The 25240-nt window shown below is 43.7% G+C and overlaps 1 protein-coding gene across 5 annotated transcripts; it reads right to left on the bottom strand.

Moving 5' to 3' along the window:
• Positions 1-18959: 18959 nt before the first annotated feature.
• C1H7orf25 (chromosome 1 C7orf25 homolog) lies at positions 18960-23692 on the bottom strand. Of its 5 annotated transcripts, none has more exons than XM_074843177.1 (2): positions 22850-23692; positions 18960-20524 (listed from the first exon to the last, which is right to left on the bottom strand). In XM_074843177.1, coding segments are annotated over exons 1-2 (1284 nt in total). In that variant the 5' UTR covers positions 22852-23692; the 3' UTR covers positions 18960-19242. The 5 variants fall into 5 exon arrangements, with proteins under 5 accessions (XP_074699278.1, XP_074699288.1, XP_074699309.1 ...); XM_074843187.1 differs by lacking the exon at positions 22850-23692 and adding an exon at positions 22639-22836; XM_074843208.1 differs by lacking the exon at positions 22850-23692 and adding an exon at positions 22468-22593.
• Positions 23693-25240: the final 1548 nt, after the last annotated feature.

Genomic DNA, 25240 nt, shown 5'->3' with positions numbered 1-25240 from the left:
TGATAAAGAGTCCCTCCCCAGCTTTCCTGTAGTCCCTTTAAGTACTGCAAGGCCGCTATAAGGTGTCCCCAGAGCCTTCTCTTCTCCAGACTGAACACCCCCAACTCTCTCAGCCTGTCCTCACAGGGAAGGTGCTCCAGCCCTCTGGTCATCTTCCAGGTCCGTATCTTTACGTTGGGGACCCCAGAGCTGGACACAGCACTGCAGGGGGGGTCTCACAATAGCGAAGTTGAAGAAGAGGATCCCCTCCCTTGACCTGCTGGCCACACCTCTCTTGATGCAGCCCAGGACACGGTTGGCTTTCTGGGCTGCGAGCACACATTGCTGGCTCACAGTCAGTTTTCCATCACCAACACCTCCAAGTCCTTCTCCACAGGGCTGCTCTCAACCCACTCCTCACCCAGCCTGTATTTGTGCTTGGGATTGCCCCAACCCATGTGCAGGACCTTGCACTTGGCCTTGTTGAACTCCATGAGGTTTGCATGGGCCCACCTCTCCAGCCTGTCCAGGTCCCTCTGGATGGCACATCCCTTCCCTCCAGCGTGTCGACCGCACCACACAGCTTGGTGTTGTCAGTGAATTTACTGAGGGTGTGCTCAATCCCACTGTCCATGTCACCAACAAAGATGTTAAACAGCGCCGGTCCCAACACCAACCCCCGAGGAACACCACTTGTCACTGCTCTCCACTTGGACACTGAGCCCTTGTCCGCAACTCTTTGAGTGAGGCCATCCAGCCAATTCCTTATCCACCGAATGGTCCATCCATCAAATCCTTGTCTCTCCAATTCAGAGACAAGGATGTTGTGCAGGACGGTGTTGAATGGTTTGCACAAGTCCAGGTAGATGACATCAGTTGCTCTTCTCTTATCCACCAGCTCTGTAACCCTGTTGTAGAAGGCCGCCAAATTTGTCAGGCAGGATTTGCCCTTAGTGAAGCCATGTTGGCTGTCACCAATCACCTCCTTATTTTCCATGTGCCCCAGCATAGTTTTCAGGAAGATCCACTCCATGATCTTGCCAGGCACAGAGGTGAGACTGACTGGCCTAGAGTCCCCTGGGTCTTCCTTTACTGTGTAACAAATTGCCCTATAGCCATATTAGGAAAAGATTCAGTAAAACTAGATTAATATCCATGTTTTGGCCCAAAAAGAACAGGTCTGAGTATGGACAAGAAAGTATTCCTGTAGAGTTGCAAGGAAAAAAATAAAAATAAATCTAAGAGTTTAGCCAATTAAACATTTACGTGACAAATCTGACTTCATGGGGGACTCCAGGTCTCCCACTGATGTCAGTGAAGCAGGCAAAGCTACTAGGCTGGGACCTTCCAGAAGCAAATACTGTGCACAATTTTTGCGTCAGTATTCATTTGTTCTACAAATTTATTGAAAGTGGCTGGAGTTTTACATTTCCTCTGGTACTTCTGAGAAAGAAAAAAGGGATTCATAGTTTTCCAGCAGAGACAGGATTCACAGGTTTTTAAGCATGTAAAGTAATTCATGCTTTCCAAAAAATGGTAGAAGTCAGGGAAACACATAAACTGTACTCCACATCTAAGTGCAAGCTACAGCTAGCTACAGTATTTAGCTCCTAATCAAGAGGTCTCTAACAAATCATAACAGATGTAGCCAGGACTGCCAAGTTTGAACCTAAGCGTCAGAGCTGAGCCATGACACATTGACTCATCGTGTTACCTAAAGGATCATCCTTATAAACAGCTTTAGACTGTCTTTTATGTACATGTGGCCAAGTGTAACGGAGTGTCAGTAGAGCAAATGCAAACAGCACGGTCTTCCATTAAAGCAATCACATACCCAGACGCAAAACCCAGGACTCTGAGACCTCATGCGAATCTGAGAGTCCCTGGGGAATTTGGGTTTGATGAGAAATACATATAAATATTATAATCTGTGACAGATATAATCTTGCTCCAATATTTTCCACTTTATTTAAAAGGAAAGCTGCCTATTTTGTTCAGCCCCACAGTCTGGAAGTTACAAAGATAAAAGGACCTCTCAGCATGAGCAAACTGCAAAACGTATTCGAAAATAAATTTGTAATGACAATTGGCATTAAAGAATTTATTTTCAAATACATTTCGCAGCCTTTACATGCTGAGGGGTGCTTTTATCTTTTGAACTGGATGCTGCTAGGCTGAGCAGAGACGAAGAGTTTCCTCTTAACTCTTTCAGCACCGCACAAGCAGCAGAATCCATCAGGATTTTCTTATAAAGTACTTACCCCTGCATTAGACAAACATTGCATTACAGGGGCTCAGTTTCTAGTCCCAAGAAAAGAAGCAGATAACCACAGTTCTCCTAGCTGATCATCTGACACGTACTTTTAAGTCCAAGAGTATTTCTTTCTTAATAAAGTCCCTTAATGCTTTTTCTCAATAGGAATCCTGATGGCTGTGCTAACAGTGCCTTTCTGGTTAGCCACAAATCACAACAGCTTTACCTACTAAGTATCAGGCACACTGCGTAGACCAGAATTTCCCGTCTCCCCGGTGGGAGTCAGCACCTTGCGTTACAAATAGCTCCTTTGTTGACAAGGGAAAGGCAAGCTCTGCTTCCATTTCTGGCATCCATTCTGCTTTGTGCGCCTCGATCTTCATTGCAACTCAGTTGCTTTTAAGGTCATAAAATAAACCCAGATCGCTGCTGAACACTGTGGTCCGTCCTCCACACCTCTGCCTTCCTACAGTCGTTACTATCCTTTCACTTTGGGCACAGCTGCACAATGAGCCAGGACGGGAAGCAAATCCAGCAGAAATCAACCTTTTTGTTTTGAGTCCTTTTTCAGCAAATAGTTCCCCTGGCTTGTCTGACTGCACAGCCAGACAAATGTCACAGAGGGAAAAGTTAGAGAGTGGGAACAAGAAGCCAGGCATAGGCATGTGCTGGAGAGCTATTCGCAGCATTGTGAATTTATGTTGGATTTAAAAAGTAACCGCATAACCACAGACTAAAATACAGGTATAATAGAAGCTTTAGGCTCAAATTCTAAGAGCCTAAAGAAAGTTGGGATGTTGAGGAATATACATTACTGAGGAGCATGAACCACCTAGAGGCTGCGCCGCGGTGCAAACCTCCCCAGTATTTCCATTCCTGGCCTCACGCTGTTAAATAGGGAAACTGGATGTAACCAAACAATGAAGAACATGAAGGGCCTAGCGAGACAGACCCCCCTCAATGTCACTGCAGTTTAGATCAGGCTGTAAAATGTACTCCTGCCTCTGTGAAAACACCATTTCTCTTCCTCTGTGGGCAAAATGAGGAGAAAGGGAATCATCCAAAGACAGGATGTAAGCAGTAAAAATTACAAGAGGAAGAAATTCCAAAATACTCATTTGTGCCCAGCTTGCTCTGTCTCAGGGAGGGGCGGGTGGGGGGGAAGTCAGAAGAGGTATTTTGGATCACTCTATACAGACCCCAGTTATCCCCATCAGATCACATACTCCGTTTCAAACACCTACCATGTCTCATCTTAAAAAAAAACATTTGTTCTTTTGCTTCACTATTCCCCTCTGAACGCTCTTGCAAACTTGTCCTCCTTTTCCAATCTAAATGTACGTAAAGCTTTTTGTCCCTGTGCCAACACCTGAAACAGCTCTTCAACTGCAGCATTTACCCTCCTGACGTGTTCATGAGTAGCAAAACAGGTCACCCCCTGCCCTGTATTTGTTAGCCTGAACAAGCCAACCTCTCCTAGTCCCTTCTCACAAGATGGCCCCTTCAGCCCCGTGATTTACCAGGACAATCAGGAAACTGAGGGAGCTGGTCTAGGGTGGCTGTAAGTCAGCAGCAGGTTATCTGAGTGCTGAGGCAGAAAGGCTCTTCCAGGGAGCCAACAGGGCGCAGGCTGGCAGGAAACCATGCGAGCTGCCCAGCCCCTCTCCCTGGTTTCTATCAAATGTTTTGACACTGTAGCACAGCAACGTTGAATGTTTCAGTGCTGGCAAATTAATATTTTCCAGCAGGAAAGTATTCCACCCAAAAAACTCAACTGGCTCCACAAAAATTTAAAGATGTCTTAATCCCAAAGGGAAGTCAGATAAGAGGGAGTGAATTTTATGAGCTCTACAACCCACCTCTCTACTGATGGTAGGCAAATAGTGATAGAAGCATTTAAAGAATCAAGACTGACACAACCAATAAGTACATTTAAGGCAGGAACAAGCAACAGCAATCCCACTGAAAACCTTACGACTAGCCAGACCAAAGCCAGAGTGAAACAGATAGATCTCAACACTGTACAGAACCTATTATTGCCTTAGCATGGTCTTTTTGGTAAACATCCCAAAAGAGATGATCATTGACTTCTTTACTGAAACACCCCTCCTCTTTCCAAATAAAAAAGTCTTTCTTGAAATATAGAACAAATCAGGGCAGTGATTTGAAGATGAATGACCTGCTCTTACATCTGGTGCTGATATGCTGATAGTGGCAAATGTTTAAAGTAACCCTGTTCTTCCAACAGGCTCGCTATGGACTAACAAGGTTTCACAAAACACATGTTGAATATGTGCAAGCTATCCCTTTGACTGGTTAAACATCTTTCACACCCATCCAGTCCTGCATTCACAACAGCACTTACCATAACTGCAAACTGAGCAGGATCCATGGGTATCTAAGCCCACATGTAAGAGCATAATCAAGACGCTAAAGAAAGCTCTTGCTTGATCCAACAGCTGCTGTGCTCAAGGGCTGTTGAGGTGGGAAACTTATCAAGAGTGATACAAACGATGAAGTCAGGAAGTTGGAGCAAAGAACATATGAAAAAGGTATTCCCGGGAAGCCAAAAATGCTGGATGAACCCAATTTGCTGGTGTGGTATTTACCTCAAGAAATGTATTCTAGAAGGGGAGGAAGATGACCTGTTTCCTCATGTAAGATTAAAAAAGGCAGAAAATATGATCTCTGGCACTCCTCACAGCTGCTCTTATTGAAGTCGATAACATGTCTTCCACTAGCATTTCTTCCTAAAAAAAGGTAAACGAATTCATAATAGAGCATGCATCCCTGGTACAAGAAAGATCTTCCTGTACATGAAATCTGATTCTATTATGCTACTCACAAACCATTTTTAAAGCTTACAGTACATTTCTGAGCAACATTTCTGTTTGTTCCTCTCAGGAGCAGAAGTGATATTCTTGTAGGCAATGTTGTTGTGTTCTGTTAATGTTGCCAGCACTTGGTGTGCCACACAAAAGCTTAAAAATTATCAATAGCTACAGAAACTTGAAACATTTTGAAAAAGTGATAGAAGAAAATAACAAAATCATTTTGCACTGCATCTTTCACATTCAACTGAGATGTGTCCTCTGTGGCTCCTCCAGAAGAGCTGAGGTGCCTCTGCTAAGCATTTTCTCAGAACCTGCTGGAATTAGGATACTACAGTGAACACCCTTTACAGAGCAGGAGAGCTCTGGTATCCGTGCTGCTACGGCACTTGTTTTTCCATAGATCCTTCCCTACACGAAGCACTCCATTTCAGAAAAGCTCCCAAAGGCAGTGGGAAGCCATGACATTATGGGGTCAAATATGCTGTTTGGTAAGCCAAAGATTTCACAGTTGAGTAGGGTCACATTATCTCTGAGTAAGCATTTTTGCCCTCTGGCAGAAAGCTGAGAGCCTGAAGCTTTACAGATAAGAAAATACTTCTATCCACTCCATCCTGGCAAAGTTCAGGTGAGCTCCTTCCCTTCTGACCTCTCTCAGATGACTCTCTGTGGAAGGGAAACTAAAGCTGTCTTATGAAACAGTGACAAACATGCATTTTAGGAGAAAAGGCTGAATGGACATGATGCTGTTGGGACATGAAAGGATGGGGGACAAGAATACAAAGTAGAGCATGGAAATTATTGTGTTGATAAAAGCAGGAAAAATACCCAAGCCTGCATCTCCTACTAAACACACTACCAAATCGATGCCTCAGCTAACCCCATTTGTCTGTCTTTCTCCAGCAGAATACCGCTGCAAATTGCACATCTGCTCTGCTAGCTCACACTCTTCTGCCTGCTCCCAAATGCCAGTCCCTGGCACTGTCGGTAACTATGGACAAGGCTGGGGTAGCCTGAGAGCTTCCACTAAACCAGGGAGGCTCAGGGGGGAGTCCCGAGTGCACTTCTGAGCTGTAACCCTGCAATCCACAGCTCTGGTGTTGCCGAGCCCACTAGTGCCAGACCCTGCACAGGGGCTCTTCCGAGACAGCGTTATTGTGTGTGGCCTAAAACTGCCACCGCCAGCTCTATTTGGACTAATTACTACCAATTCATCCTCAGATGGACAAAGAAAAGAGTAACTACAACCATTTCAATTTGTCTTTCCAGTGAGTTATGGAATAACCAGATGAGATCAGCTGAGGTGACCAAGGACCTCACTGCCACGACTCTGTTCTTGGCCATGTGCTCCCACTGCTTCCCTACATCAGCTCCAGTACTCATCTGACCTCTACCGAGGGGCTTTAATTCTTCAGTCTAGCAGGAAAAGAAAGTTTTCCGCCACATCAGCAAGTTGAATTAGCTCCCCAGGAGGCAGTTGAGCACCACTGGTAACAGAAAAGAAAGCACAGAGGCACAGAACAGAAGGGGAGAGGGAATCAAGACTGTCCTTTTGGGTGGCATCTCTAATTTGTTAGTTAAGCTGGTTGAATCATCTTTTATTATTTTCCCCAGGTTCAACCCATGGAAGTCACAACCCAATCCAATTTAATATGTAATAAATCACACCTCTCAAAATTAAATAAGAGCTTCTGTAAAGGCTTTTATATCAGTTCAGATGTAAGAAATCAAATTTACATTGCCAAAACTAGAATACCGCCCCAATAAAGGGCAGGAAAAGTAAAGAATCACATGCTCAGTCTTTTACTTTTCTTCACTCCTTCAGTTGTTACAATTAACAGGAAGTCAAAGTGAAGTGCTCAAGCAACGGGGAAGCTTTCTACAGAGGAATCAAGGGCTACACAGCTTCATATTGCTCCCAGTTTACCATGTTCTTCTAAACTGAAAGACTGAGCAGAAAAGGCAAGGTATAAACCATCTTCTCTGTCCTTACAGCTTTCGAGGAGCTGCCTCGTATTTATCTACAGTATTTTCATTATATTCATCTAATAACATAACATTAGGTTACATTGCCTAATCACTAGGTGTTTCATTACCTTGTTGTTAAATAGATAGCACACAACTCTCTTTGGAAGTTGCACAAACCACACCTAGGAGATGACCGTTTAAAGTAAAAGAGAATCAGATCATTCTCTTCTACATACTGAAGGGGCTTAAAGCTGCCTTGCTTGAGCAGTTGGATATTCTCCTTACACAGTGGGTTGATTTAGCCAGCCAAACACCAAAGCCAGCTCTGAAATGTCTTTACAAATGAAGACACATAAAACAGGTGACTTCTGACAGCTTTTCTGCAAAGATCAACTCTCCACCTTGCTACTGGCCATGAATCACGGGTTAATTTCTCAACCATTTCATTCGTTTTTCCATCATTAGCTCATGGAAATCACTGTTAACAGATTTTAATAAGGCAAAAAATGTAACAGCATTCCAAAATCATTTAATGCTACTGGAGACAATGAGACAAACCAAATAACGACTCCAATGCCCAGAAACAAACATGGGATTTGGGCCTTCCCAAACACCTCATGAATGACAGCTAGAAAGAAGGGCTCTCTGTGGGCAAACTGTCCAATAACAGCTTACTACGTGGTCTCTTTACCCTTCCTGTGATAAAAGTGGACCTCAACTTTGCACAGGGCTCAAGTGAGGAGAGCAGAACCTGCTTCAACTTTGCCATTCCTAAATTATTCTACATTGAAGTGTAGACATGGCCTACAAAGAAAACACACCCAAAACACCAATTCCTTCTGACCTACCACAGGTATCTTAACTTTCCATAACATCTTTCGTTCTCTCATGACCTCCTTCAACTCCTCTTTATGGTTCCCCCCCCCTCCCTGCCATCTCTGGAAAAATGTAGATAAATTCTTTATTTTGTGACATCCCTGAGAAGCAGTAGGTTATCATTCATTCAGTCTTGTAGTCTTGTCTGTGCCCCAGCTGTGAAGTGATAAAAAGTTATTCACCTTTATAAATTACATTGGACTTCTGGGGAAAAAAGTGGCTGAGTCCCAAGTAGTGCTGAAAGTCTGGCCTGAATCACAAAACATTATTCCAAACAGTTATATTTAGAGCTTCTGATATGTAACAGCCTATCCTTATCTATATGCAAACGATCCTGACTTTGTATTTTTTCCCAGATTCTCCAGAAAAGGTCAAGATTTGCCTACTGACAAACCAAAACAAAAAAAAACCAATTAGCTCCATGAAGCTCGGCTGGAACATTAAGCACTAAGTACAGTCCACAAATCTCTCCTTCTTCCTGTGGAATTTGACTCTGAAGAAACAGAAACTTTGACTTTCCTTTTCTCCCAAGCTCATCTCCATGAAAAATAAGAAAACTCTTCACAAAATATAAATAAAGTACCTGAAGGGACACTACCACAGATCCTTTTCCCAAAACATAAATAGTTATGTCTGACACAAGATGCCCTAGAGCACTTACAACTCTCAGCTCACAAGAAAAGAATGAAACAGCCTTAGCATCCTTCACCTTTCCAGAAAATCTGGTCTTTGCTGCTAACAAAAAAATAGCTTGTTTTTAAACAGACAGTAGTTTCTGTCTGTTGTGCAATCTAATCTCACAGGTCTTTAGCACTGAGTCTACTTCTGTAAATTAAACAATTTCCCAAATGACCTCCTTTGGTAAGATCACAAAGCTAAAAATTATTCTGCCTAAAAAGTATTCTGCAACAACTTAAAAAAAGCAAACCAAAAACCCAAACACAACAGTATAAGAATTTGCTTATTGTTCAAACAGCAATGAAAATAACCAGCTACATTTGGTTTTAAGTGTTCTGCAGCTGTTTCAGATACCCAAATTAGGATCAACAGGTTTTCCTCCTACACTAGTCCAACAAAGGATACTAGTCAGTATGTTTAACATAACCCAGTCTGACCAAGGATCCATCTAGCCTAGTGCCCTGTTTGCAAAGGTGGCCATAAGCTGATGCCCAAAGAAAAGCAAGAATTTAGAAGTCTTTATATTATATGCACATAAACACATGTAATATGTCAGCCTCTCTCAGTTTCTAGCTACTTATGAAGGTTATCAAAAGCCAGGCTTGACAGTGGTACCCAATGGGAGGGTGAGACAACAAGCTTAAGCTGAAACAAGGGAAGTTCAGACAATATAAGGAAACACTTTTTCACCATGAGGACTATAAAGCACTGGAGCAGGTTGCCCAGAGAGGTTGTGCAGGCTCTGTCCTTGCAGGCTTTCAAAACCAGAGTGAATGAAGCTCTGAGTAAACTGGTCTGAGCTAGATGACTCTGCTTTCAGCAGGATATTGGACTAAAGACCTCCCAAGATCCCTTCCAAGCTGAATTCTCCTATGATTCTATTTTTCATAAGAGGACCTCTTGGGCTGCGTGTTGCTTCCATGTATTTAGTTATTCTCAGTTTTGCTTTTATATGCAGCCTTCTCTTGAGCCTGTGTAAACTTCTGACAACTAGTTCCTCCGCCATCTGACAAACAACATCCCTTGCTTTGATCCTAGCTCCACTGAGCTTCATTTCATGGCCCCAGCTTGCTTTCAGGTGAAAGAAATTTAAAAACCATCAGCTGAGGAAGAAAAGAAATACATTTTTTAAAAAATATTTTAGTATAATTTATTCACAATATTCTTAGCACATGAAACCCCTTTTAATAAATACCCTGCACTACACTTCCCAGTTTGGAGGTGAGGGGGAAGGGAGGCTACATATCACAACTTGCTTTGGTTACTGTTACTTGCTGTCAGAACCTCTCAGCACTGTGCCTGCCTGCACAGCACACCTTTGGAATACTCACACTGGATTGTTAAAATGCCAAATAAGATTCACCTCCAGCCCTTGCACAGGCAGAGAATCGCTTGTCTCACACCTACAGGAGTTCCAAGTGGCACTTGGACCCAATGGGTACAGAGAATGAGTGAAGTCGTCCCTCCACAGAGATGGTGTCAGACAGCACCATCACAACCTATCCCACTGCAGGGATTAACAAACAGCTTCAGTCACTATCAGGTTTCTATCAGGTATCCTTCAAAACTCTAATGCAGTTAAGGCAGAGTTCACTTTTATTCTCCTGACTAGATGCTCTGTGGATACTTGCACAGGTTTCCATTTTCTGCACACGAGTGAGCCGAAAGCTGTGTATGAACGGTCTGTACAAATGTGCCTGGTATGCTGCAACCTTCTGCATTTCAACAGTGAGACCAAACCTCTTCCACCACCCCACAGAGGAAGGTGGTGATCCATCTCTGCAGTACTAAAGTCATATTTGCTTCTCCCTAACAGTCCAACGTCAGTGCATGATCTGGGCAACTGAGACTCAAGAGACCACAGGGCTAAGAGGAACCACTGGATAATCACACCTAGGGGTTTTTTAATCCATCAGGTTTTTAAATCTCACTCAGTTCCTTCATAGTAAGTCCAGTGATTAGTAACTACATGATTAATTTTGTTTTGGCATCGAGCCACAGCCTGGTTATGCCTCTGGTGCTTTAGGACTTAGCTTTTTTTTTTTTTTCCTATGAAACTACAAACCATAAGTCACTGCTGTATCCTTCTTTTTGATAAAATAAACAGATTTGCTGTATGAAAGGATTTCTCCCTTTATAGGGAGGGATCTTTTCCAGCAGTAAACATTTATGGTTTATTTCTTTACCCTCTCTAACTTGGTTATATTCTATAACGGATGTTAATATTTGGTCTGAGGGCCACATTCAGGAATTTGGGGAAGGGAACAGTTGGAGAAAGACTGTTTTATAGGATGCAGCCTCCATTGCTTAAGTATGTTTTTTATTCCCTTACCCTGTACACATAACTTGCCTTGTTGGCTGGGGCCTGTTGAAAAAAAATGTAGCTAAATGCAATAAACCTGTAACACACCTTTGTCATCACCGTTATTTATTCTTCAGGAAGCTCATCTTATTTTTTGATTCTTTCAGCAATGTTAGCAGTATTTACTTTCAGATCACTGAAGATGTGGAATAGTGAAAGGTTCTGTACTAATTCTAAAAAAAAAAACCAAAACCACAAAACTCCAAACGGTAAGAGCTCCTACTCAAAATTTATCCCTTGATTACTACTTCTTCAGATTTCTCCTTCACACTTCTTAATAATATGACTAGCAGCAGTGAAAAAACAGTGAATCTAACTTTGTTTCCAGATGAACAACTAACCTGCAACCCTGTCTTAAAATGCTTGAACTCACTGCTTCCAGTTAAGAAAGTGTAACAATGACACAAGCAGAAGAGATCTGAGAAGAGCAAGATGGGCAACTGCTCAGTGAGCCTCACGAGAAGGGAACATAAATACTTCAGAAACAAATTTGAGATCCACTGAGAGAGTAACATGACAATTCCTCTTTCCTTGCACGGAGTAACAGAATCTGCGGCATATTTGTTTGCTCTTCCTTCACAAATAGCAAGTCCACCACTTCATGAAAACAACTGTGTGTTAGAAAAACATTTTCAAGAATGAAAAACAAGAGTTCTTAGTCTATACTGAGGAATCTTGCTCATTGCTCAATGCAGATACTTATCTGCAGTTTTCTGATCTGTGCATCATGCTGTTACCTTTTACAGGCAAGTCGGTGACAAATTCTTCCATTCACATTTGGAAAAAAGATGTTACACATCAACCTTCAATTGAAACTAGTAACACAGGAGAAATCTACTACAGCACCATGTAGGTGTTCATGAGCATGAGCTTTTCTTTTTCACTTCAAGAAGAAAATAAAATCCTTCTATTGCACCATAGAAAGCTTGATTAGAAGACTAATGCCTCAGGCAAACCCTAGAGGTAGAAGCAACTTGAAAGAAACACTGTGCTGAAAAACTAAGTTGATGCAATATTAAACAAGTGAAATCAGGGAAACGAGAAAAAAAAAATAAAATCTTAGAGAGCCAGATTCTGAATTCCTTTATGTTGATTTGGCATTAACCTCATTCTGCTAATTATTGCAGAATTGCTAGTTATAGCAATTACAACTCACTCATACAAATGTAATATACAGAATCAGGCCCACAGTTCTCTATCTGCCTCACAGAGAGCTGAACATACAGACCTGCCCCAGCAGACCTTCAAACATAACTAACCTAGTTACATTTGCCACAAACTCTGAGTGTCTTCCCATGACCCACTTCCCTGGTTAGTGGTGAGCGGTGATGGGGAAGGTCATGGGGAACTGCATCCATGCAAACAAAGCATCTTTTCTGCATCAGAAATGGGCCTTGGTACAACGATTGTGCTTTGCTGATTAAACCACACAAAGGAGCTGGCTCCTCTCCGGAGATTTGTCTGGTTCTGTCCAAACCTTTCAAATGCATCGCTCTGGGGCTGAGACACTGCCTGAGATATCACAGGCTAGATACATGCATGCACAAACACACAAGTTTTCAACAAAGAAAAAGGAAGGCTTCCCAATGAAATGCTCATCCAGCCTTGACCAAAACATCACAGTTCTTTCACACTGTTATTATTTTCTTACAACACAGAGGACAGCTGCACATTTTTCTGTCACACCTCACCTTTCACCTGTTACCGTGAGGCACGTTCAATTTGTCAAGTGTCATATCAAAGGATTTTTGAAGATTCTCATTCAAAACCAACAGGATCAATTGCCTTGAGAAACCAGCATTGTCAGAGGCATGCAGTGACACCACTATCAGTGCTAGTGCAGTCTGGGGCCACCACTGTCCCACCTCTCTGCCCCCAACGCCCTTTACTGCTTGTGGTAAAGGTTATCTCTTTTTTTGCCCTGTAGCAAGGGGCAGGAACTGATCGATTACAGTCCCCCACAGGTCCTAAATTCATTTTGAGAATGTAATTCAGATGTTGTTTTTGAAAGATGTTATTTTCAGGAAGATGCCAAAGCGCACAGAGGTATGAGCTTGCCTTTAAATACCCAGGGCTTTCTGTCCGCTACGTACTTCAAGTTTCGCTCCAAACGCTCGTGCTTAACGAGGTGTTTAGGAACCATGCTGAAAAACATGACAATCCTTTCAGCACTGCTGGCTCTGATTCTGGTCGATCTGCTAAAGGCACAAGGTGAGTCAAAAACACATTGGCAAATCAATCTTTGTCAATTTGAAATAAGATTCATGTTACAGAGTGTACTTATTCCCAGATTATTTTTTTTTCCCCTCTCAAACTCCTGCTTGGGCTCTCTGATCCATAAAAGCAACTATGTACATGTTTAGATAGCCCTAGAAGTAACTTGGCTTTTCAAACCATCCTCCTCATCCATGTCAATTCCTTTTATTTTATTTGGAGGTACCCCTGTTACCCCTGTGCTTGAGGCAACGAGTGTGGAGCAAAGCGGAGATGCCAGCATGCAACCAAGCACAGAGCTTCCCCTGGACTACAGCAGAGACCCACACAAGGAGGAAGGCACGGAGCAAGTGGGGAACACTGGAGTGCAAGAAGGTGAACAGGTCACTTGGGAGCTGAGCGGAGAGCCAAGCACTGAATCTACCCCTAAGCCGAGTGTGGAGCCAAGCAAAGAACCAACCCAGGAGTCAACCACAGAAATATCTGGTAAGACCCATTTGGCCGTCGGTTGTCCACGTTATTGTCATCTCAGTTTTGTTACTCCAGTGCTCCTACCTTTCCTGCACTAATGGGGCAAGATGTAAAAATACTGCTTTTCCTTGTAGTCTATTTCTGGCAGGGTATCTGGCATGCCAGAGACCTAGTCACCTTCTGCTCCTCTCCTCCTTCCAAACACATAAATAATTTGCTAGTAACAGAGAGGAAGGTGAGAGTCCTTAAGATGATTTGTGTTATTATGGATGAGCACATTTTACAGCTGTATGGGAAGTAAGGAGGTTGCACCTCCCCTCTCAATGAAAGAGCCTTCTCTTGTGGATTTTATAATGTCCACTGTTAATGTGGGAAAAAAAAAGCCACCAAAAACCAACCAAAAACCAAAAGCAGATCTATATGGTGGAGTTTCATTGTTATGAAGGCCTGTGGTCTGCCTGAGTGACATGCCACTCTGGTGAATCTCATCTCCATAAAGATAGACCAAATTATCCCCTACAGAAGAAAAACCTGAAGAGGAGTCAGAAATTCAGTGACTCAAACCAGCAGAGGGTCTGTCATATCATCCATCCATAGAGAGCTCTCACCTGAAAGGAGGTTGTGTAATACATCACCCAAAGATCTCATCTTGAACAGTGTTAGAACTTAAAGGCCCTTTGTCCCTTAGAGCTATCAGCACTTCTCCAGAGCTCACAGCAGGGCACAGAGCATGGAAGGGGATGTATCACAGAATTACTTTTCCCCCATCCTCACCAATTCCTGCCACGCTTCCAGTCTGGCTGGAGAGACAATCTGACACTGACTGAACCTTCCATATTCCTTTACTCTTGTTCACATCAGCTGCCTCATCCTTTGAGAGTGTTTTCCCTTGAAAACATTGCCTTTGAAATGTTTTTGCTTTGTTTCTCCCACTTACTACAACAGCATTTAGAACTATGTCTGTGCTAGGAAAACTGGAAATTATAGTATCATATCCAGTGTGGGTTCACAAAGTGGTTTCTCAAAATGGAGCAACCCCTGAAATCAGTCAGCACTACTACCACCAACAGAACATGGAAGCACTACGGTAGAATTTCCTGAGCTCGCTGTAAGCTATCATCTTCACCACTGTTACCCCCAGGGCAGACCCCAAATGCTTCAGTAAATGGAGGTGATGAACCTCAGCAAAAAGATGCTATCAAGCACTCACATTACTCACTGCTCTAGCTGCTGGATTTTGGTACCTACACTGCAGTTTAAACTTCTGTGCCCTGTACCTCCATGTTTCTCATTACCACAGTAAGCTGCTTTATCATGCTCTCAGCCTCATTAATGAATAAAGGGACACAGCTTCATTATCAGATGTTGTTAATTCCTTTGGTTTTCTTTTGTTTGGGTGGGGTTTTTTTGTTGGTTTTGTTGTTTTGGTTTTTGGGGGGTTTGGGGGGGTATTTTTTTTTTTTTTAAGAGAGTAGTGTCTTATGGAAGACTTTATAAGTGAGGATCTTTTAAATGGACAGAAGGATCTTCTGAACAATGAAGGCTTGAGGAGGGTTGGTATTTTTTGTTTACTTGTTCTTTACAATAGTTTACGTAGGAACAATCTTAATTTCCATGGTGCTCATAGGAAACAATTTGCAAAGCCCCAAAGTCGCAATTCCAAGCAGTTCTGTCACTCAGTGTAGTAGTTTTACATTCACTCTCTTTGTTTTTACTCCAGAATAAACTGCAACATTAAATCCTGATGAAGAAGCAACAGCCCTATGTACCTACAGAGTTGAAAAGAACACACGTGCAGTGCCTGCAGCAAGCTGGATGGCGGATCAGTTCCTAAAACTACAGCTTGCAGGAAAACTGTAACCATAGCCTTTAGTTCAAGAATCCCATCTAATTCTTGCTTACTTTACCAGGTTAATTAGATAACAGGTGACCTGTGCTGTTTTGCTTGCATAATAACCTGAAGTAAAGAATTTTATTGCAACAACGTGCTTTGTCATTATTATAAATAATTTCCTTGCTCCACTTAAACAAAAAAGATTTTAGGGTATTTTTTCCTAGGTGGCCTCTCAAACTTACTTCACACAACTGATGCTTGTGTTTTCTTGTTTTATAACTGTTGTGACCAAGCCTACGTTCAGTGTTCAGGGACTAGGAACAGGGCTGTGGAATTATTTTCAGACAGGCTCCAGAAGACTTCAGCAGACTACTGTAAGTCTGCTGAAGGCATCATCAGAGGACGGGGACAGTTTGAAACACAAACCACTATTTAGCCCATTAACCTACCGAAGAATAACACTTTTACACAGTTGTGGCTGCAACACGCAAAACTACCTCTGAGTGTTTTCATGACTTGCAGGTACAACAACAGACAAGTCATTTACCTTCAAATTTTGTCAGCCAGAACAACAGTAAGTAAAGGAGGACACACAGCTGTGTCCAAAAATAAGTTTGCTTTTGACAGAACTGTAGAAGACAAATTAGAAACATTAGAAACAACTTAACTTACCTATTTATTTCTTGTATAATATCCAAGTGCTTTCTACTGCCTGGCATCAATCACAGAATTCCTTGTTTGGTATTCTTACTGCTGGAGCAAAGAGAGCATGCTGAGCACTGCACAGCACGGAGATGCTGGCTCTCCTCGCAGACTGTGGAACCACACAGAGATAATGTAAAAGAAATTAAAAGTGCCAGAAGAACAAGGTTCTCCAAAACAGTTTAGGAATCCATCTTTGCCAAGGAACTTAATGCTGAAAAATTTCATGAAAAAAATAACCAAACAAAATCCATTGCAGCAAGCGAGATGTCTCCATGTCCTCAAGTGCCTGGTGCAGTGCAGACAAAGCAGTTGTGTGATATTGGAAGAAAGGGTAAGCAGTCTTGGATCTCCACTTTTTTCAACGTAATTTCAAACATAATTTAGTATCTTCTAATTACTCATTTGTAAAGTCATAAATAAGGGAAGTCCAACATCTAATGCCCCGTTTGTAAAATTAAGTAGAAGCTATCCAAATGCACTAAACCAGAACACTGGTTTATATATGTAGATCACCAATATCTTGGAAGGCAATACAAAGGCCACCAAATATTGCAATCAAAACACATTTTGGTTCCAAGCCAGCATTCAGTTTCAGGTTCTATCTTATAAAGCAGTTCTTACAGTCTGTCAGCACTGCACTGCTGCTCAACCAATAAACCAGAAAAACACTGGAGGTAAAAAGTTTTTTAAAAAAAACCAACAAAACTAACAAAAAAAAATCCCAGAACAACCACAGTCTGAGCTTGTTATTGCACCATGCAACAGGGACACACAAAATAACAATAAAAAACCCTCAAGTTGCACAGAGGCACACAGATAATTTCTAGTTTCATATTCCTAAAATATTGTTATATGATTGGTAGAAATTGTAAGAGAAAGAAAATGGGTTCAATAACAAATTCTGTGTTGGGCAAAAATGACTGGTAATGAAGAAAACCACCACACGATGGCTCTAAATACAGAGGCTTTGAAAGGGAGTCGAGTTTCATGTTCATACAAAACTATCACTACAAAACAAGTCAGCTAGCTCTGCAGCAGGAGCAAAGAAATACAGCAAACAGAGCTCACCCACTTCTAACCTAGGCAATACAGAGGTTGTTTGCTTTTCACGACCTTCTCTGGGTCACCGACCATATAAGAATGCTGCGTTTCATTGCGTTGGTCTTCCTTTCCCTTCAGAACTTTCAGGAAAATTAAAAGGATACAGTGGGGGATGTATCCTGCCATGAGGTTTCATTACACCACGTCAGACTGTAGGAACAAGCTAGATGTTTTGTTAGAACAACTCACCAAGGGAGAACTGTGAAACTGGCAGGTAGAAGAGTGGATGCTGAAGCAACAAAACCCAAAACCCAGTTCCACCCATCTTAACTGAACTCCATGAACGACCTCATTGACCAGCAGAAACAAGGGGCCAGCGGAGAGCAGACTGCTCTCTGCATAGTTAAAAGTTACAGGTAAAGATGTGCAGCACGTGGATACTGGTGATACTTAACTCCTAACAGGTTACTCCACAGGCATAATAAGAACAGAGGAGAGCAAGAGTCGTACCTACAAAACGTATGGTTTTTGCTCCTTGGAGTTAAGCTTACCCAGCTGGAAGGGGTGTGCAGAGTGGTTTTGCTGGCATGCCAGTATCTTTAGACCAGTGCTGGAGTATACCAGAGTACTGGAGACAGAAAGAAATAGGTAGAGACTAAGGCTAAGGGCAGCACTGCAGCTACTTTGCACTGTAGGAAGAAATTTAGAGTGGAGTGGCAAGAGGCAAGAGAATGTTCTTTGCCTGAACTACAAGCTGCATAATAATGCTTTCTTGTTGAACAACAGCCTATAAAATATTCAGTGGATATCTCTTTCACTGACCTGATAAAACGTACAGCTTAGGGCCGAGAGGTTCACTCTGACATGCCAAAATTTTCCGCTAGGAACCTGATGCAAATTAATACCAAACAGCAAGTGCTGTCATTACAGCACACAGAAAAACGTTAGAAAGACTTCTAAAACAGCAACTCTCTCCTGGAAAAAAAAAAAAAAAAAAAGAAGAAATTGTTGTTTATTCTACACTTTGAGTAAAACCAGCAGCTACACCACCAGTGAAAAAGCTTCTCTCTACTATATGGCAAAGTAGCATTTAACAACATACCCCACAAACCTCTTCCCCCCTGCCCGCCCAACACTCAGGACCTCAGTGAGGCTTTGTTTCAGGTAATCGAGCCACAAAACTAAATTCAAGTTCACCATGAGTCCTCAGCAGAGAACTCGATAGTATCAAAAACTACCTGGGTGCTGGCTCAGTTTAGGAGGATTCTAGTATCCGAAGCCTTAAGCTGGGTTTTGTACCCAGCAAGACTTTGTACTTGGGCAAAGGCTAAGAGAAAATGGAAGATTTGCCTCCTTGGTCTGCTACCACTGGCTGTCCAGTTTGGCCCAAGATCACAACATATTAGTGCCACTAAACTCCAATTTCAACTGATTTTTTCTGGGAATTTTAAAGCTGTTGCCCAACTCAGTCTAACATGATATACATACAGAGGATCCCTTCAGTAAAAGGAGGAAGGCTTACGTCTGTTTTTATTCATGGGTACTAATCACGCCTTCAGGAAGCAGCATACACACAAAAAGGCACAGGTCTCTACACAAGGTACCTCTGAACCGACAAACAATTCAGTTGGATAGGATAGGGGAAAGAAAGATTTAAGTTCCACACCAGTCAAGCCTGAAGTCCACCTAAGGTGCCGAAGTTAATCTCTCTGAAAAGGACAAAAACAACAAGGGCACAAAGACAGCTGTGCTTTAACTGAACTTTTTAATAGGGATGGATACAATTAATATACTGTATGATAGTTAATTATCACTGAAATCTTATTACCTTAGTGAATAAATTAACAGTCAGCTGAACAACAAAAGCAAGAACTAAGTAAAGATATTGCAAATTCCTTGAGGAACCCTTCCACTCCTACAGTTACCATTTTCACTGATACACACCCAAAACTGTGTTATGACGACTCATTTCTCCAAATGCCTCCACTGCAGCACCTGCAGTATTTCAATGACTAACTCATTTAATGACTTATAGTCCATCAGGTGGGCAGCTCTTTGGTAAAGGTGTGGCAACAGATTCTTTGCTTTCTGTCAACGCTCGCGGCTGATGGACAAAAACACTGAACTTGACACCTTGGTTAGCCGCTGCCCTCACAAAACCACTATTTGCAGTCATGGTGACGGCTTTTAAAGTGTCTCCTGTCCCAAAAATGGTAAGAGAACGGCTGTTGATTTTTGAACTAGCCACTAGTCCTAAGGCACGGTCAGACGGCTGATCTGGCACCACATGAATTCTTTGAACAAGTAACGCAGCTCGCTCTTTCTCTCCCGGTCCTCCCAGCGTTTCCAAGATGGACTGAAAATCTCTCACAGCAGATTGACAGGCAAAAAGCTCCTTCCCCTCCATGAACTCCTCCAGCTGAGGCAGGACTCTCTCCCTCCTTTCCTGAGCTGCTTGCTCCGTTAGCACTTTTTCTTTGAAGATGAAGTAGCAGCCACCGTAGCTCAGAGCAGAGACGTAAGTTATCAAGGTAGTGATGTCCAGGTTAACTCTATTGCACACGTTTACTTTGATCTGGGTAGGAAAAGCAATGCTGGCCACTAAATTCTCCCGGTCAACTCTGGTCACCTGCAGGAATTCAGGGCCTTCTTCATCTGATTCACTGGCACTAAGGCGCCGGTGCTCGGTAGATGGCTCCGCCAGCGAGTTCACAGCCACGATGTCTCCTCGCACAGATATTCCCATCTCCTTGAGCCTCTCTGCCATAGGACTGGACACGCTGTTGTAGAACGCAAAGATGATGTGGGGGTTGCTGTACTCCACCGGCTGCTGATGGCTGGCTTGCAGGAAGTCCTCTGCCTGCTCAATGACGCTTTTGTCACCATACTGGCCTCTCCCCAGCCAGATGTTATGCAGGGCCTCAGCCTTCCGGCCGATGGCCTTCACCCACGTGTGACCTCCGTTTGCAACAACATCTACCACCAGCGTCTGCTTGTCTCCAAACCTGTCCTCGTAAGCAAAGACACGGAGGACACTGACAACATCCTCCAGGTTCTCTGCTGACTGAATAATGGCTTGGAGATGGGTAAGGTTTGTACTTTGCAGATGGGATTCTTTAATGGCCACCTTCCCTGCCTCCACCTTGTGTAAGAAGTTCAGCTCAGCCTTCAGTTTCCCACATAGTTTTGCCCCGCCTTCTATTTTCCTCTTCTGGGACTTGGAAAGGGCTTCCGCTCTCTTGATCAATTCTTTGGCAACAGCAATTCTTTCACAAAGCAGCGACTGCACAGACATGTTGGAAACATTATTCCTATCAAGTGAAAGCAAAAGAGAAGATTGTTATTAAATGGTCAGGAATAGAGACAGTCAAAAAAGGTCTTTGCAGCAGTATACATTGGAGTTTGCAGTAGACTTAGTGCAACAGCTACCAGTATTGTAAAGTGCAAGCATCAAGAGCCTCACCACAAGTCCCACCAAAGAGTTCAATTCCTTTCCTTCGCCTCTGGAGACGCAACCTACGGCCTCAGAAGATCTCAGTTCTCAGCAAGGGAGAACAGCAGTGTTCAAGTCTCCACACACACCTTGCAAGTTTGTGTTTTTTTCCCCTGACATGCGAGCCCTTCACTGAGCTAGTCACTTAGAGAGATCTCAACTCTCAGAGTGTATTTTTAGAAGTTGTCATCCAGAACAAAATTAGAAATCGTGTTAATGCCATAAGCAAATCTTCCTCTCACCACCACGGTTACCATTAAAATATAAAAGCTACCCACCATGCTTACAGACATCCACAAAAACTGTGAAGTCTGGCTCCCAGCAAGTATTTTAACACAGGAAGCCCGATGTATTTTACAATTATGGGCAGCACAACTCTGTCCTTTCCAGCTTCCAACTTATACTGCACAACTCAGTAAACGAGGCCCTAACAATCCCCTGGCAAAGCTTCAACGTTACACAGCATCATGACAGACTATGATTCATAATTCTAGAGCCAGGAGGATCTGGAAATCTCTGTTTTCTAGTTCCACTAGAGATTTACTGTGTTGCATCTGGTAAGACTATTCCTTTAGTATATAGATGCTTTCCCCAAGGAAAGTGTGATAGGAATTACTTAATAGAATGCAGGCTGGCTTTGAAAAATGTAAGATTCACTACCACAGCAAACAATACCATTTTTTATGACACACAGTAAATAGCCATTATGAATAGAGAAATTAATCCATTTTGACTCCAACTACAAGTATAAACACGTGCTCCTGTAATTTTTACTTAAGCTGCATGCTGAAGCAAACTGCTATTAAAGGGAAGACAAATGCAGCTTCAGCTGAAAATGAGCAACAGGATACAGCCTGGCTCCTACAAGAGGCTCTGCCAGTGCTCCCGTGGAGCCTGGCTTCATCAAGCAGTTGAAGTCACACTTGCACTATGCACAAGTTTAAATGCAGTTACTATTAATTGCTCCTGGCTCGGACAATACTCAACATCACAAAACCCTTCCCCTTTTTCTCCACCAAAAGGCAGAATGTCCTCCAACACGACCTGCTGACTCTCTTCAGGGCTAGGCCAGTGAAATCAGCCCTTCCTCCCAACAGTACTCACCATTGCCACAAGTTTATTCTTATATGTAAAGCAGTGAGCGAAACCTGACAGTTACTACTTCAGCACCTCTCACCACAGCAGCTTCAACTTCCACAGATATAAAAAGTCCTCAAGATGAAGCTTACTTCAAGCTTTTCAGTGTGAAAGTAAGCCCACAAGCCGAACTACTTTTTCATCACATCAACCGCGAGTAACAGGCGGCCCCACTATCAACCACAAAGGCGTCAGAAGAATAACTACTCCTTAAATTGAGGTGGGGAAAAAAAAATAAGACCCTTCACACAAAAGTTTGCTGGTACAAGTTGCCCCGGGAGGCCGCTCGCTGAGGCGTTGGCGCCTCGCCCCAGCACAGCCTTAGGCCCAACACTTGAGGGGGCCCCCCAGGGCCCGCCCTCCCTCAGCAGCCGCGCACAGGCGCCGCTTTGCCCCGCTCCGCTGCTGTCAGAGCCCGCGGCGGGGAGCGGCCGCCTCCCCCTCTCCCGTCCGCGGCCCGGCCCGGCCCTGGCCGCCCGCTCCGCGATCACGTGAGAGCGGCGCCGGGGAGGCCGCGGCGCCATCTTGGGTGAGGGCAAGGTGCCCTGCGCTTGCCCCAGCCCCTCCCGGCGGCGCCGGCGGGGAGCCGGCCGCGCCCGCTCGCCTCTCCCTCAGCCCACACACCTTCCCCGGAGCGGGGCAGCGGGACGCGGGCGGCGGCGGGACGCGGGCCCTTTCTCCCCTTGCCGACCCCGGTCACTATCGGAGCACGACAAGCCCGGGCCCGCCTCGCCTCTCCGGGCGCTGCCGGGCCGCTCTCCCTCCCCACCGCCTTCCCCCGCAGCCCGTACTCACCCCCCGGCGGCACCAGCCTTCTCCCCGGGCGGCGGCAGGACGCGGCCCGGGCCGGCACCTCCCCCGGGGCCGCCGGGCGGGGACAACCGCCCCACCCGCCTCGCCGAGCCGGCGGCCCCAGCCCTCCCGTCCTGGCTCTGCTCCCCGGCCAGCCTCAACTAAGTACGTGTTTTATCCCGAAAAGCCTTTATTTAAGGAGCAAAGACCTTACATTAGATCAGACAGGCCAGAGGCGAGTCACAAGGGTGTAACTTCAGCGGGGGAGCAGCAGCCGTGGCTTGACGCACGTTGGGTGGATGGAGTCCAGCCAACAAAGAGAGGCCGCCTTCACCCGTCGGTGCTAAAGGCGAGAAAGCGTCCTCCTCGCTTGCCCCGAGGTGCTGCCTACTTCCGAGGAGTAGCTCTCGCCCTGGTCTCTAGGTTCTATCCCTGCTGCAGCAATACTCCTGACAGGGCTCAAATGTATTTCTGACAATTATTAAGACTAAACTGTGATGTGATGTACGAAAGCTTTGCTTGTGCTTTGCTTCGTTTCTTTCTCAAGGACTCCTGACTCCTCAACTGTTTCCTGAGGTCCCTTTGTTTAGGTAAGATTGGAACGCTCGTTAGGCTCCCTACGGAAATCACCGACAGCGGACTCAAGGCCTTCAGTGGACACTTGGACAACTCCTAGAATGGGAAAACTAAGATAAGGGGGACTCAGACACAGAGACCCTATTACAGGGAGGATGATTCTGCTGATTTAGGAAGGAGGCACCTGGACTTTACTTCCCAGCACATGCTCTGGAAAGGTCAACTAGCAAACCCTGTGAAGATGAACGCTTACTTCCCCCTCAACCACCAGACCCTCACCCTATTTTCACTAGGCATGCTCGGACTATGTAAATGAATTCCGGGAAGTCATTATCGTAAGACCCCCCTTTCCGGGAAATCTAATGAATGTGTGATTTGTGTGTATGTGAACTGATGTCCCTTGCTAATTCTTGGGAGCCCTTATGGTGGAGAATACCCAGGGCCAGCGCAGCACTGCTAATAAAGAATACCTGCTTAACAGTAAAAAAAACCAACTTTACTGTTGACTCAATTTCTTTGTTTCACTCCCCAACAGCATGGGGGAGACTTCCCTTCTCCTCACCTACTACTGACAGCTGGCTCCTACTGTAATTTACTTGTCTAAACGATTTCACAAGATCTGTAAAGCAACAGTAAGCCAGAGCGAGGTCGAAGGGGCTTAGTGCACCTGCATCGTCCATCACTGGAACCTACTTGAAGTAATAACCCCATGAAAGGGTGATGCTGTTCTCAGATCCCGATCCTACTAGTTAAATAAAGCCCAAGGAAATTCTGTTCTGGTAGGTGTCACAGCGAGTTCCTCGGAGCAGATCACCTTCCAGGACATGCAAATCAAGAACATGACCTACCTTCAGTGACCAGTGTCTCTTTTTCTGCTTTCAGATGGCTGCATTAGGAACAAGATAAATGAAGCAAAGTCATTCTTCATGGCCAGCTTAAATAATCAAGCTTGTAATTTGTCATTTCTCACAAACGAACAGTGTTTGTACACTTTATTCCCCCTTGACCCCACTTTATGCACTGTATTGTTTTACAGAATATAAACAAAACTAGTATCATGTAACAAAAAAAAATTATTTTTTTGAAAATTACCACAACCACCATATAATTTGCTGCTCCACTGCACTGATCTCTCTCACTCCTGAAGTGATTTGATTATTTGAGAAATACATCTCAAAACTACTATTTCCTTAAATTCCAAGCATTCTGAATGGAAAAAGGTATAAATTAGTTCCCTGCAGTTCAAAGTTTCCCTTTAAATACCAGATAAAATTTAGTTATTCTAGACAAGCAGTCATCCGAGTATGGCAATTACTTTCTTCAGTGTAGGATTAACAGTTTAAAAACACCCCCACACTTCAAATCACACCACCTTCCTCATTAGAACAGCGCAATATCAAGGTCTATCTGCCTACCACTAAGAAAATTATCTAATACTCTAAATAAAGCCCGAATTCAAAATATTATGCATTCTTTCCAAATTACACCAAGTCCCATGACCTCTGATTCTCTGCAGGGCCTAAGTATATCAGGGGTGGGAGGAACTGGGCAAAACCCCCTCCCAACGTTTACACCAATTATCGGGTATCTGAAAGGCAGCACTTTCCTTGGAGCACAAGTTTTCATAGAATACACAGAACAGGTACTACATTTAAATCATTAAACCACAGGAAAAGTTGGAAGATACCATTTTTTCACTTCATCACTTGTAAAAAATGGGTAAAATTCTAGAAATCGAAGTTGTTGAATTATTTAAAAAAAACACCACCAAAAAGCAAACCACACCCCCAAGTCTTAAAATATTTTTTTTGTTTGCCATATTGTTACCACCTGGGGAGTGAGACAGTACAATTTATTTGGAATTGCTTTGGTTTCAACTACCTTCCCTAGGGTGTTCTTTGCTATCAACTGCTTCTAGTACAGGAAGCAACTAAGCTACTACAGGTCACGCTAACCCTTTCTGACGTACCTAGCTGCATCTTTTCATATACAAAGTTTCTTTACTTACTTATCTAGCATTAAAAACTGA

The sequence above is a fragment of the Strix aluco genome, chromosome 1 (genome assembly GCF_031877795.1).
Source record: "Strix aluco isolate bStrAlu1 chromosome 1, bStrAlu1.hap1, whole genome shotgun sequence".
NCBI lineage: Eukaryota > Metazoa > Chordata > Aves > Strigiformes > Strigidae > Strix > Strix aluco.
The sequence above is the reverse complement of the archived record's forward strand: the minus strand, read 5'-3'. Positions and strand labels throughout refer to the sequence as shown.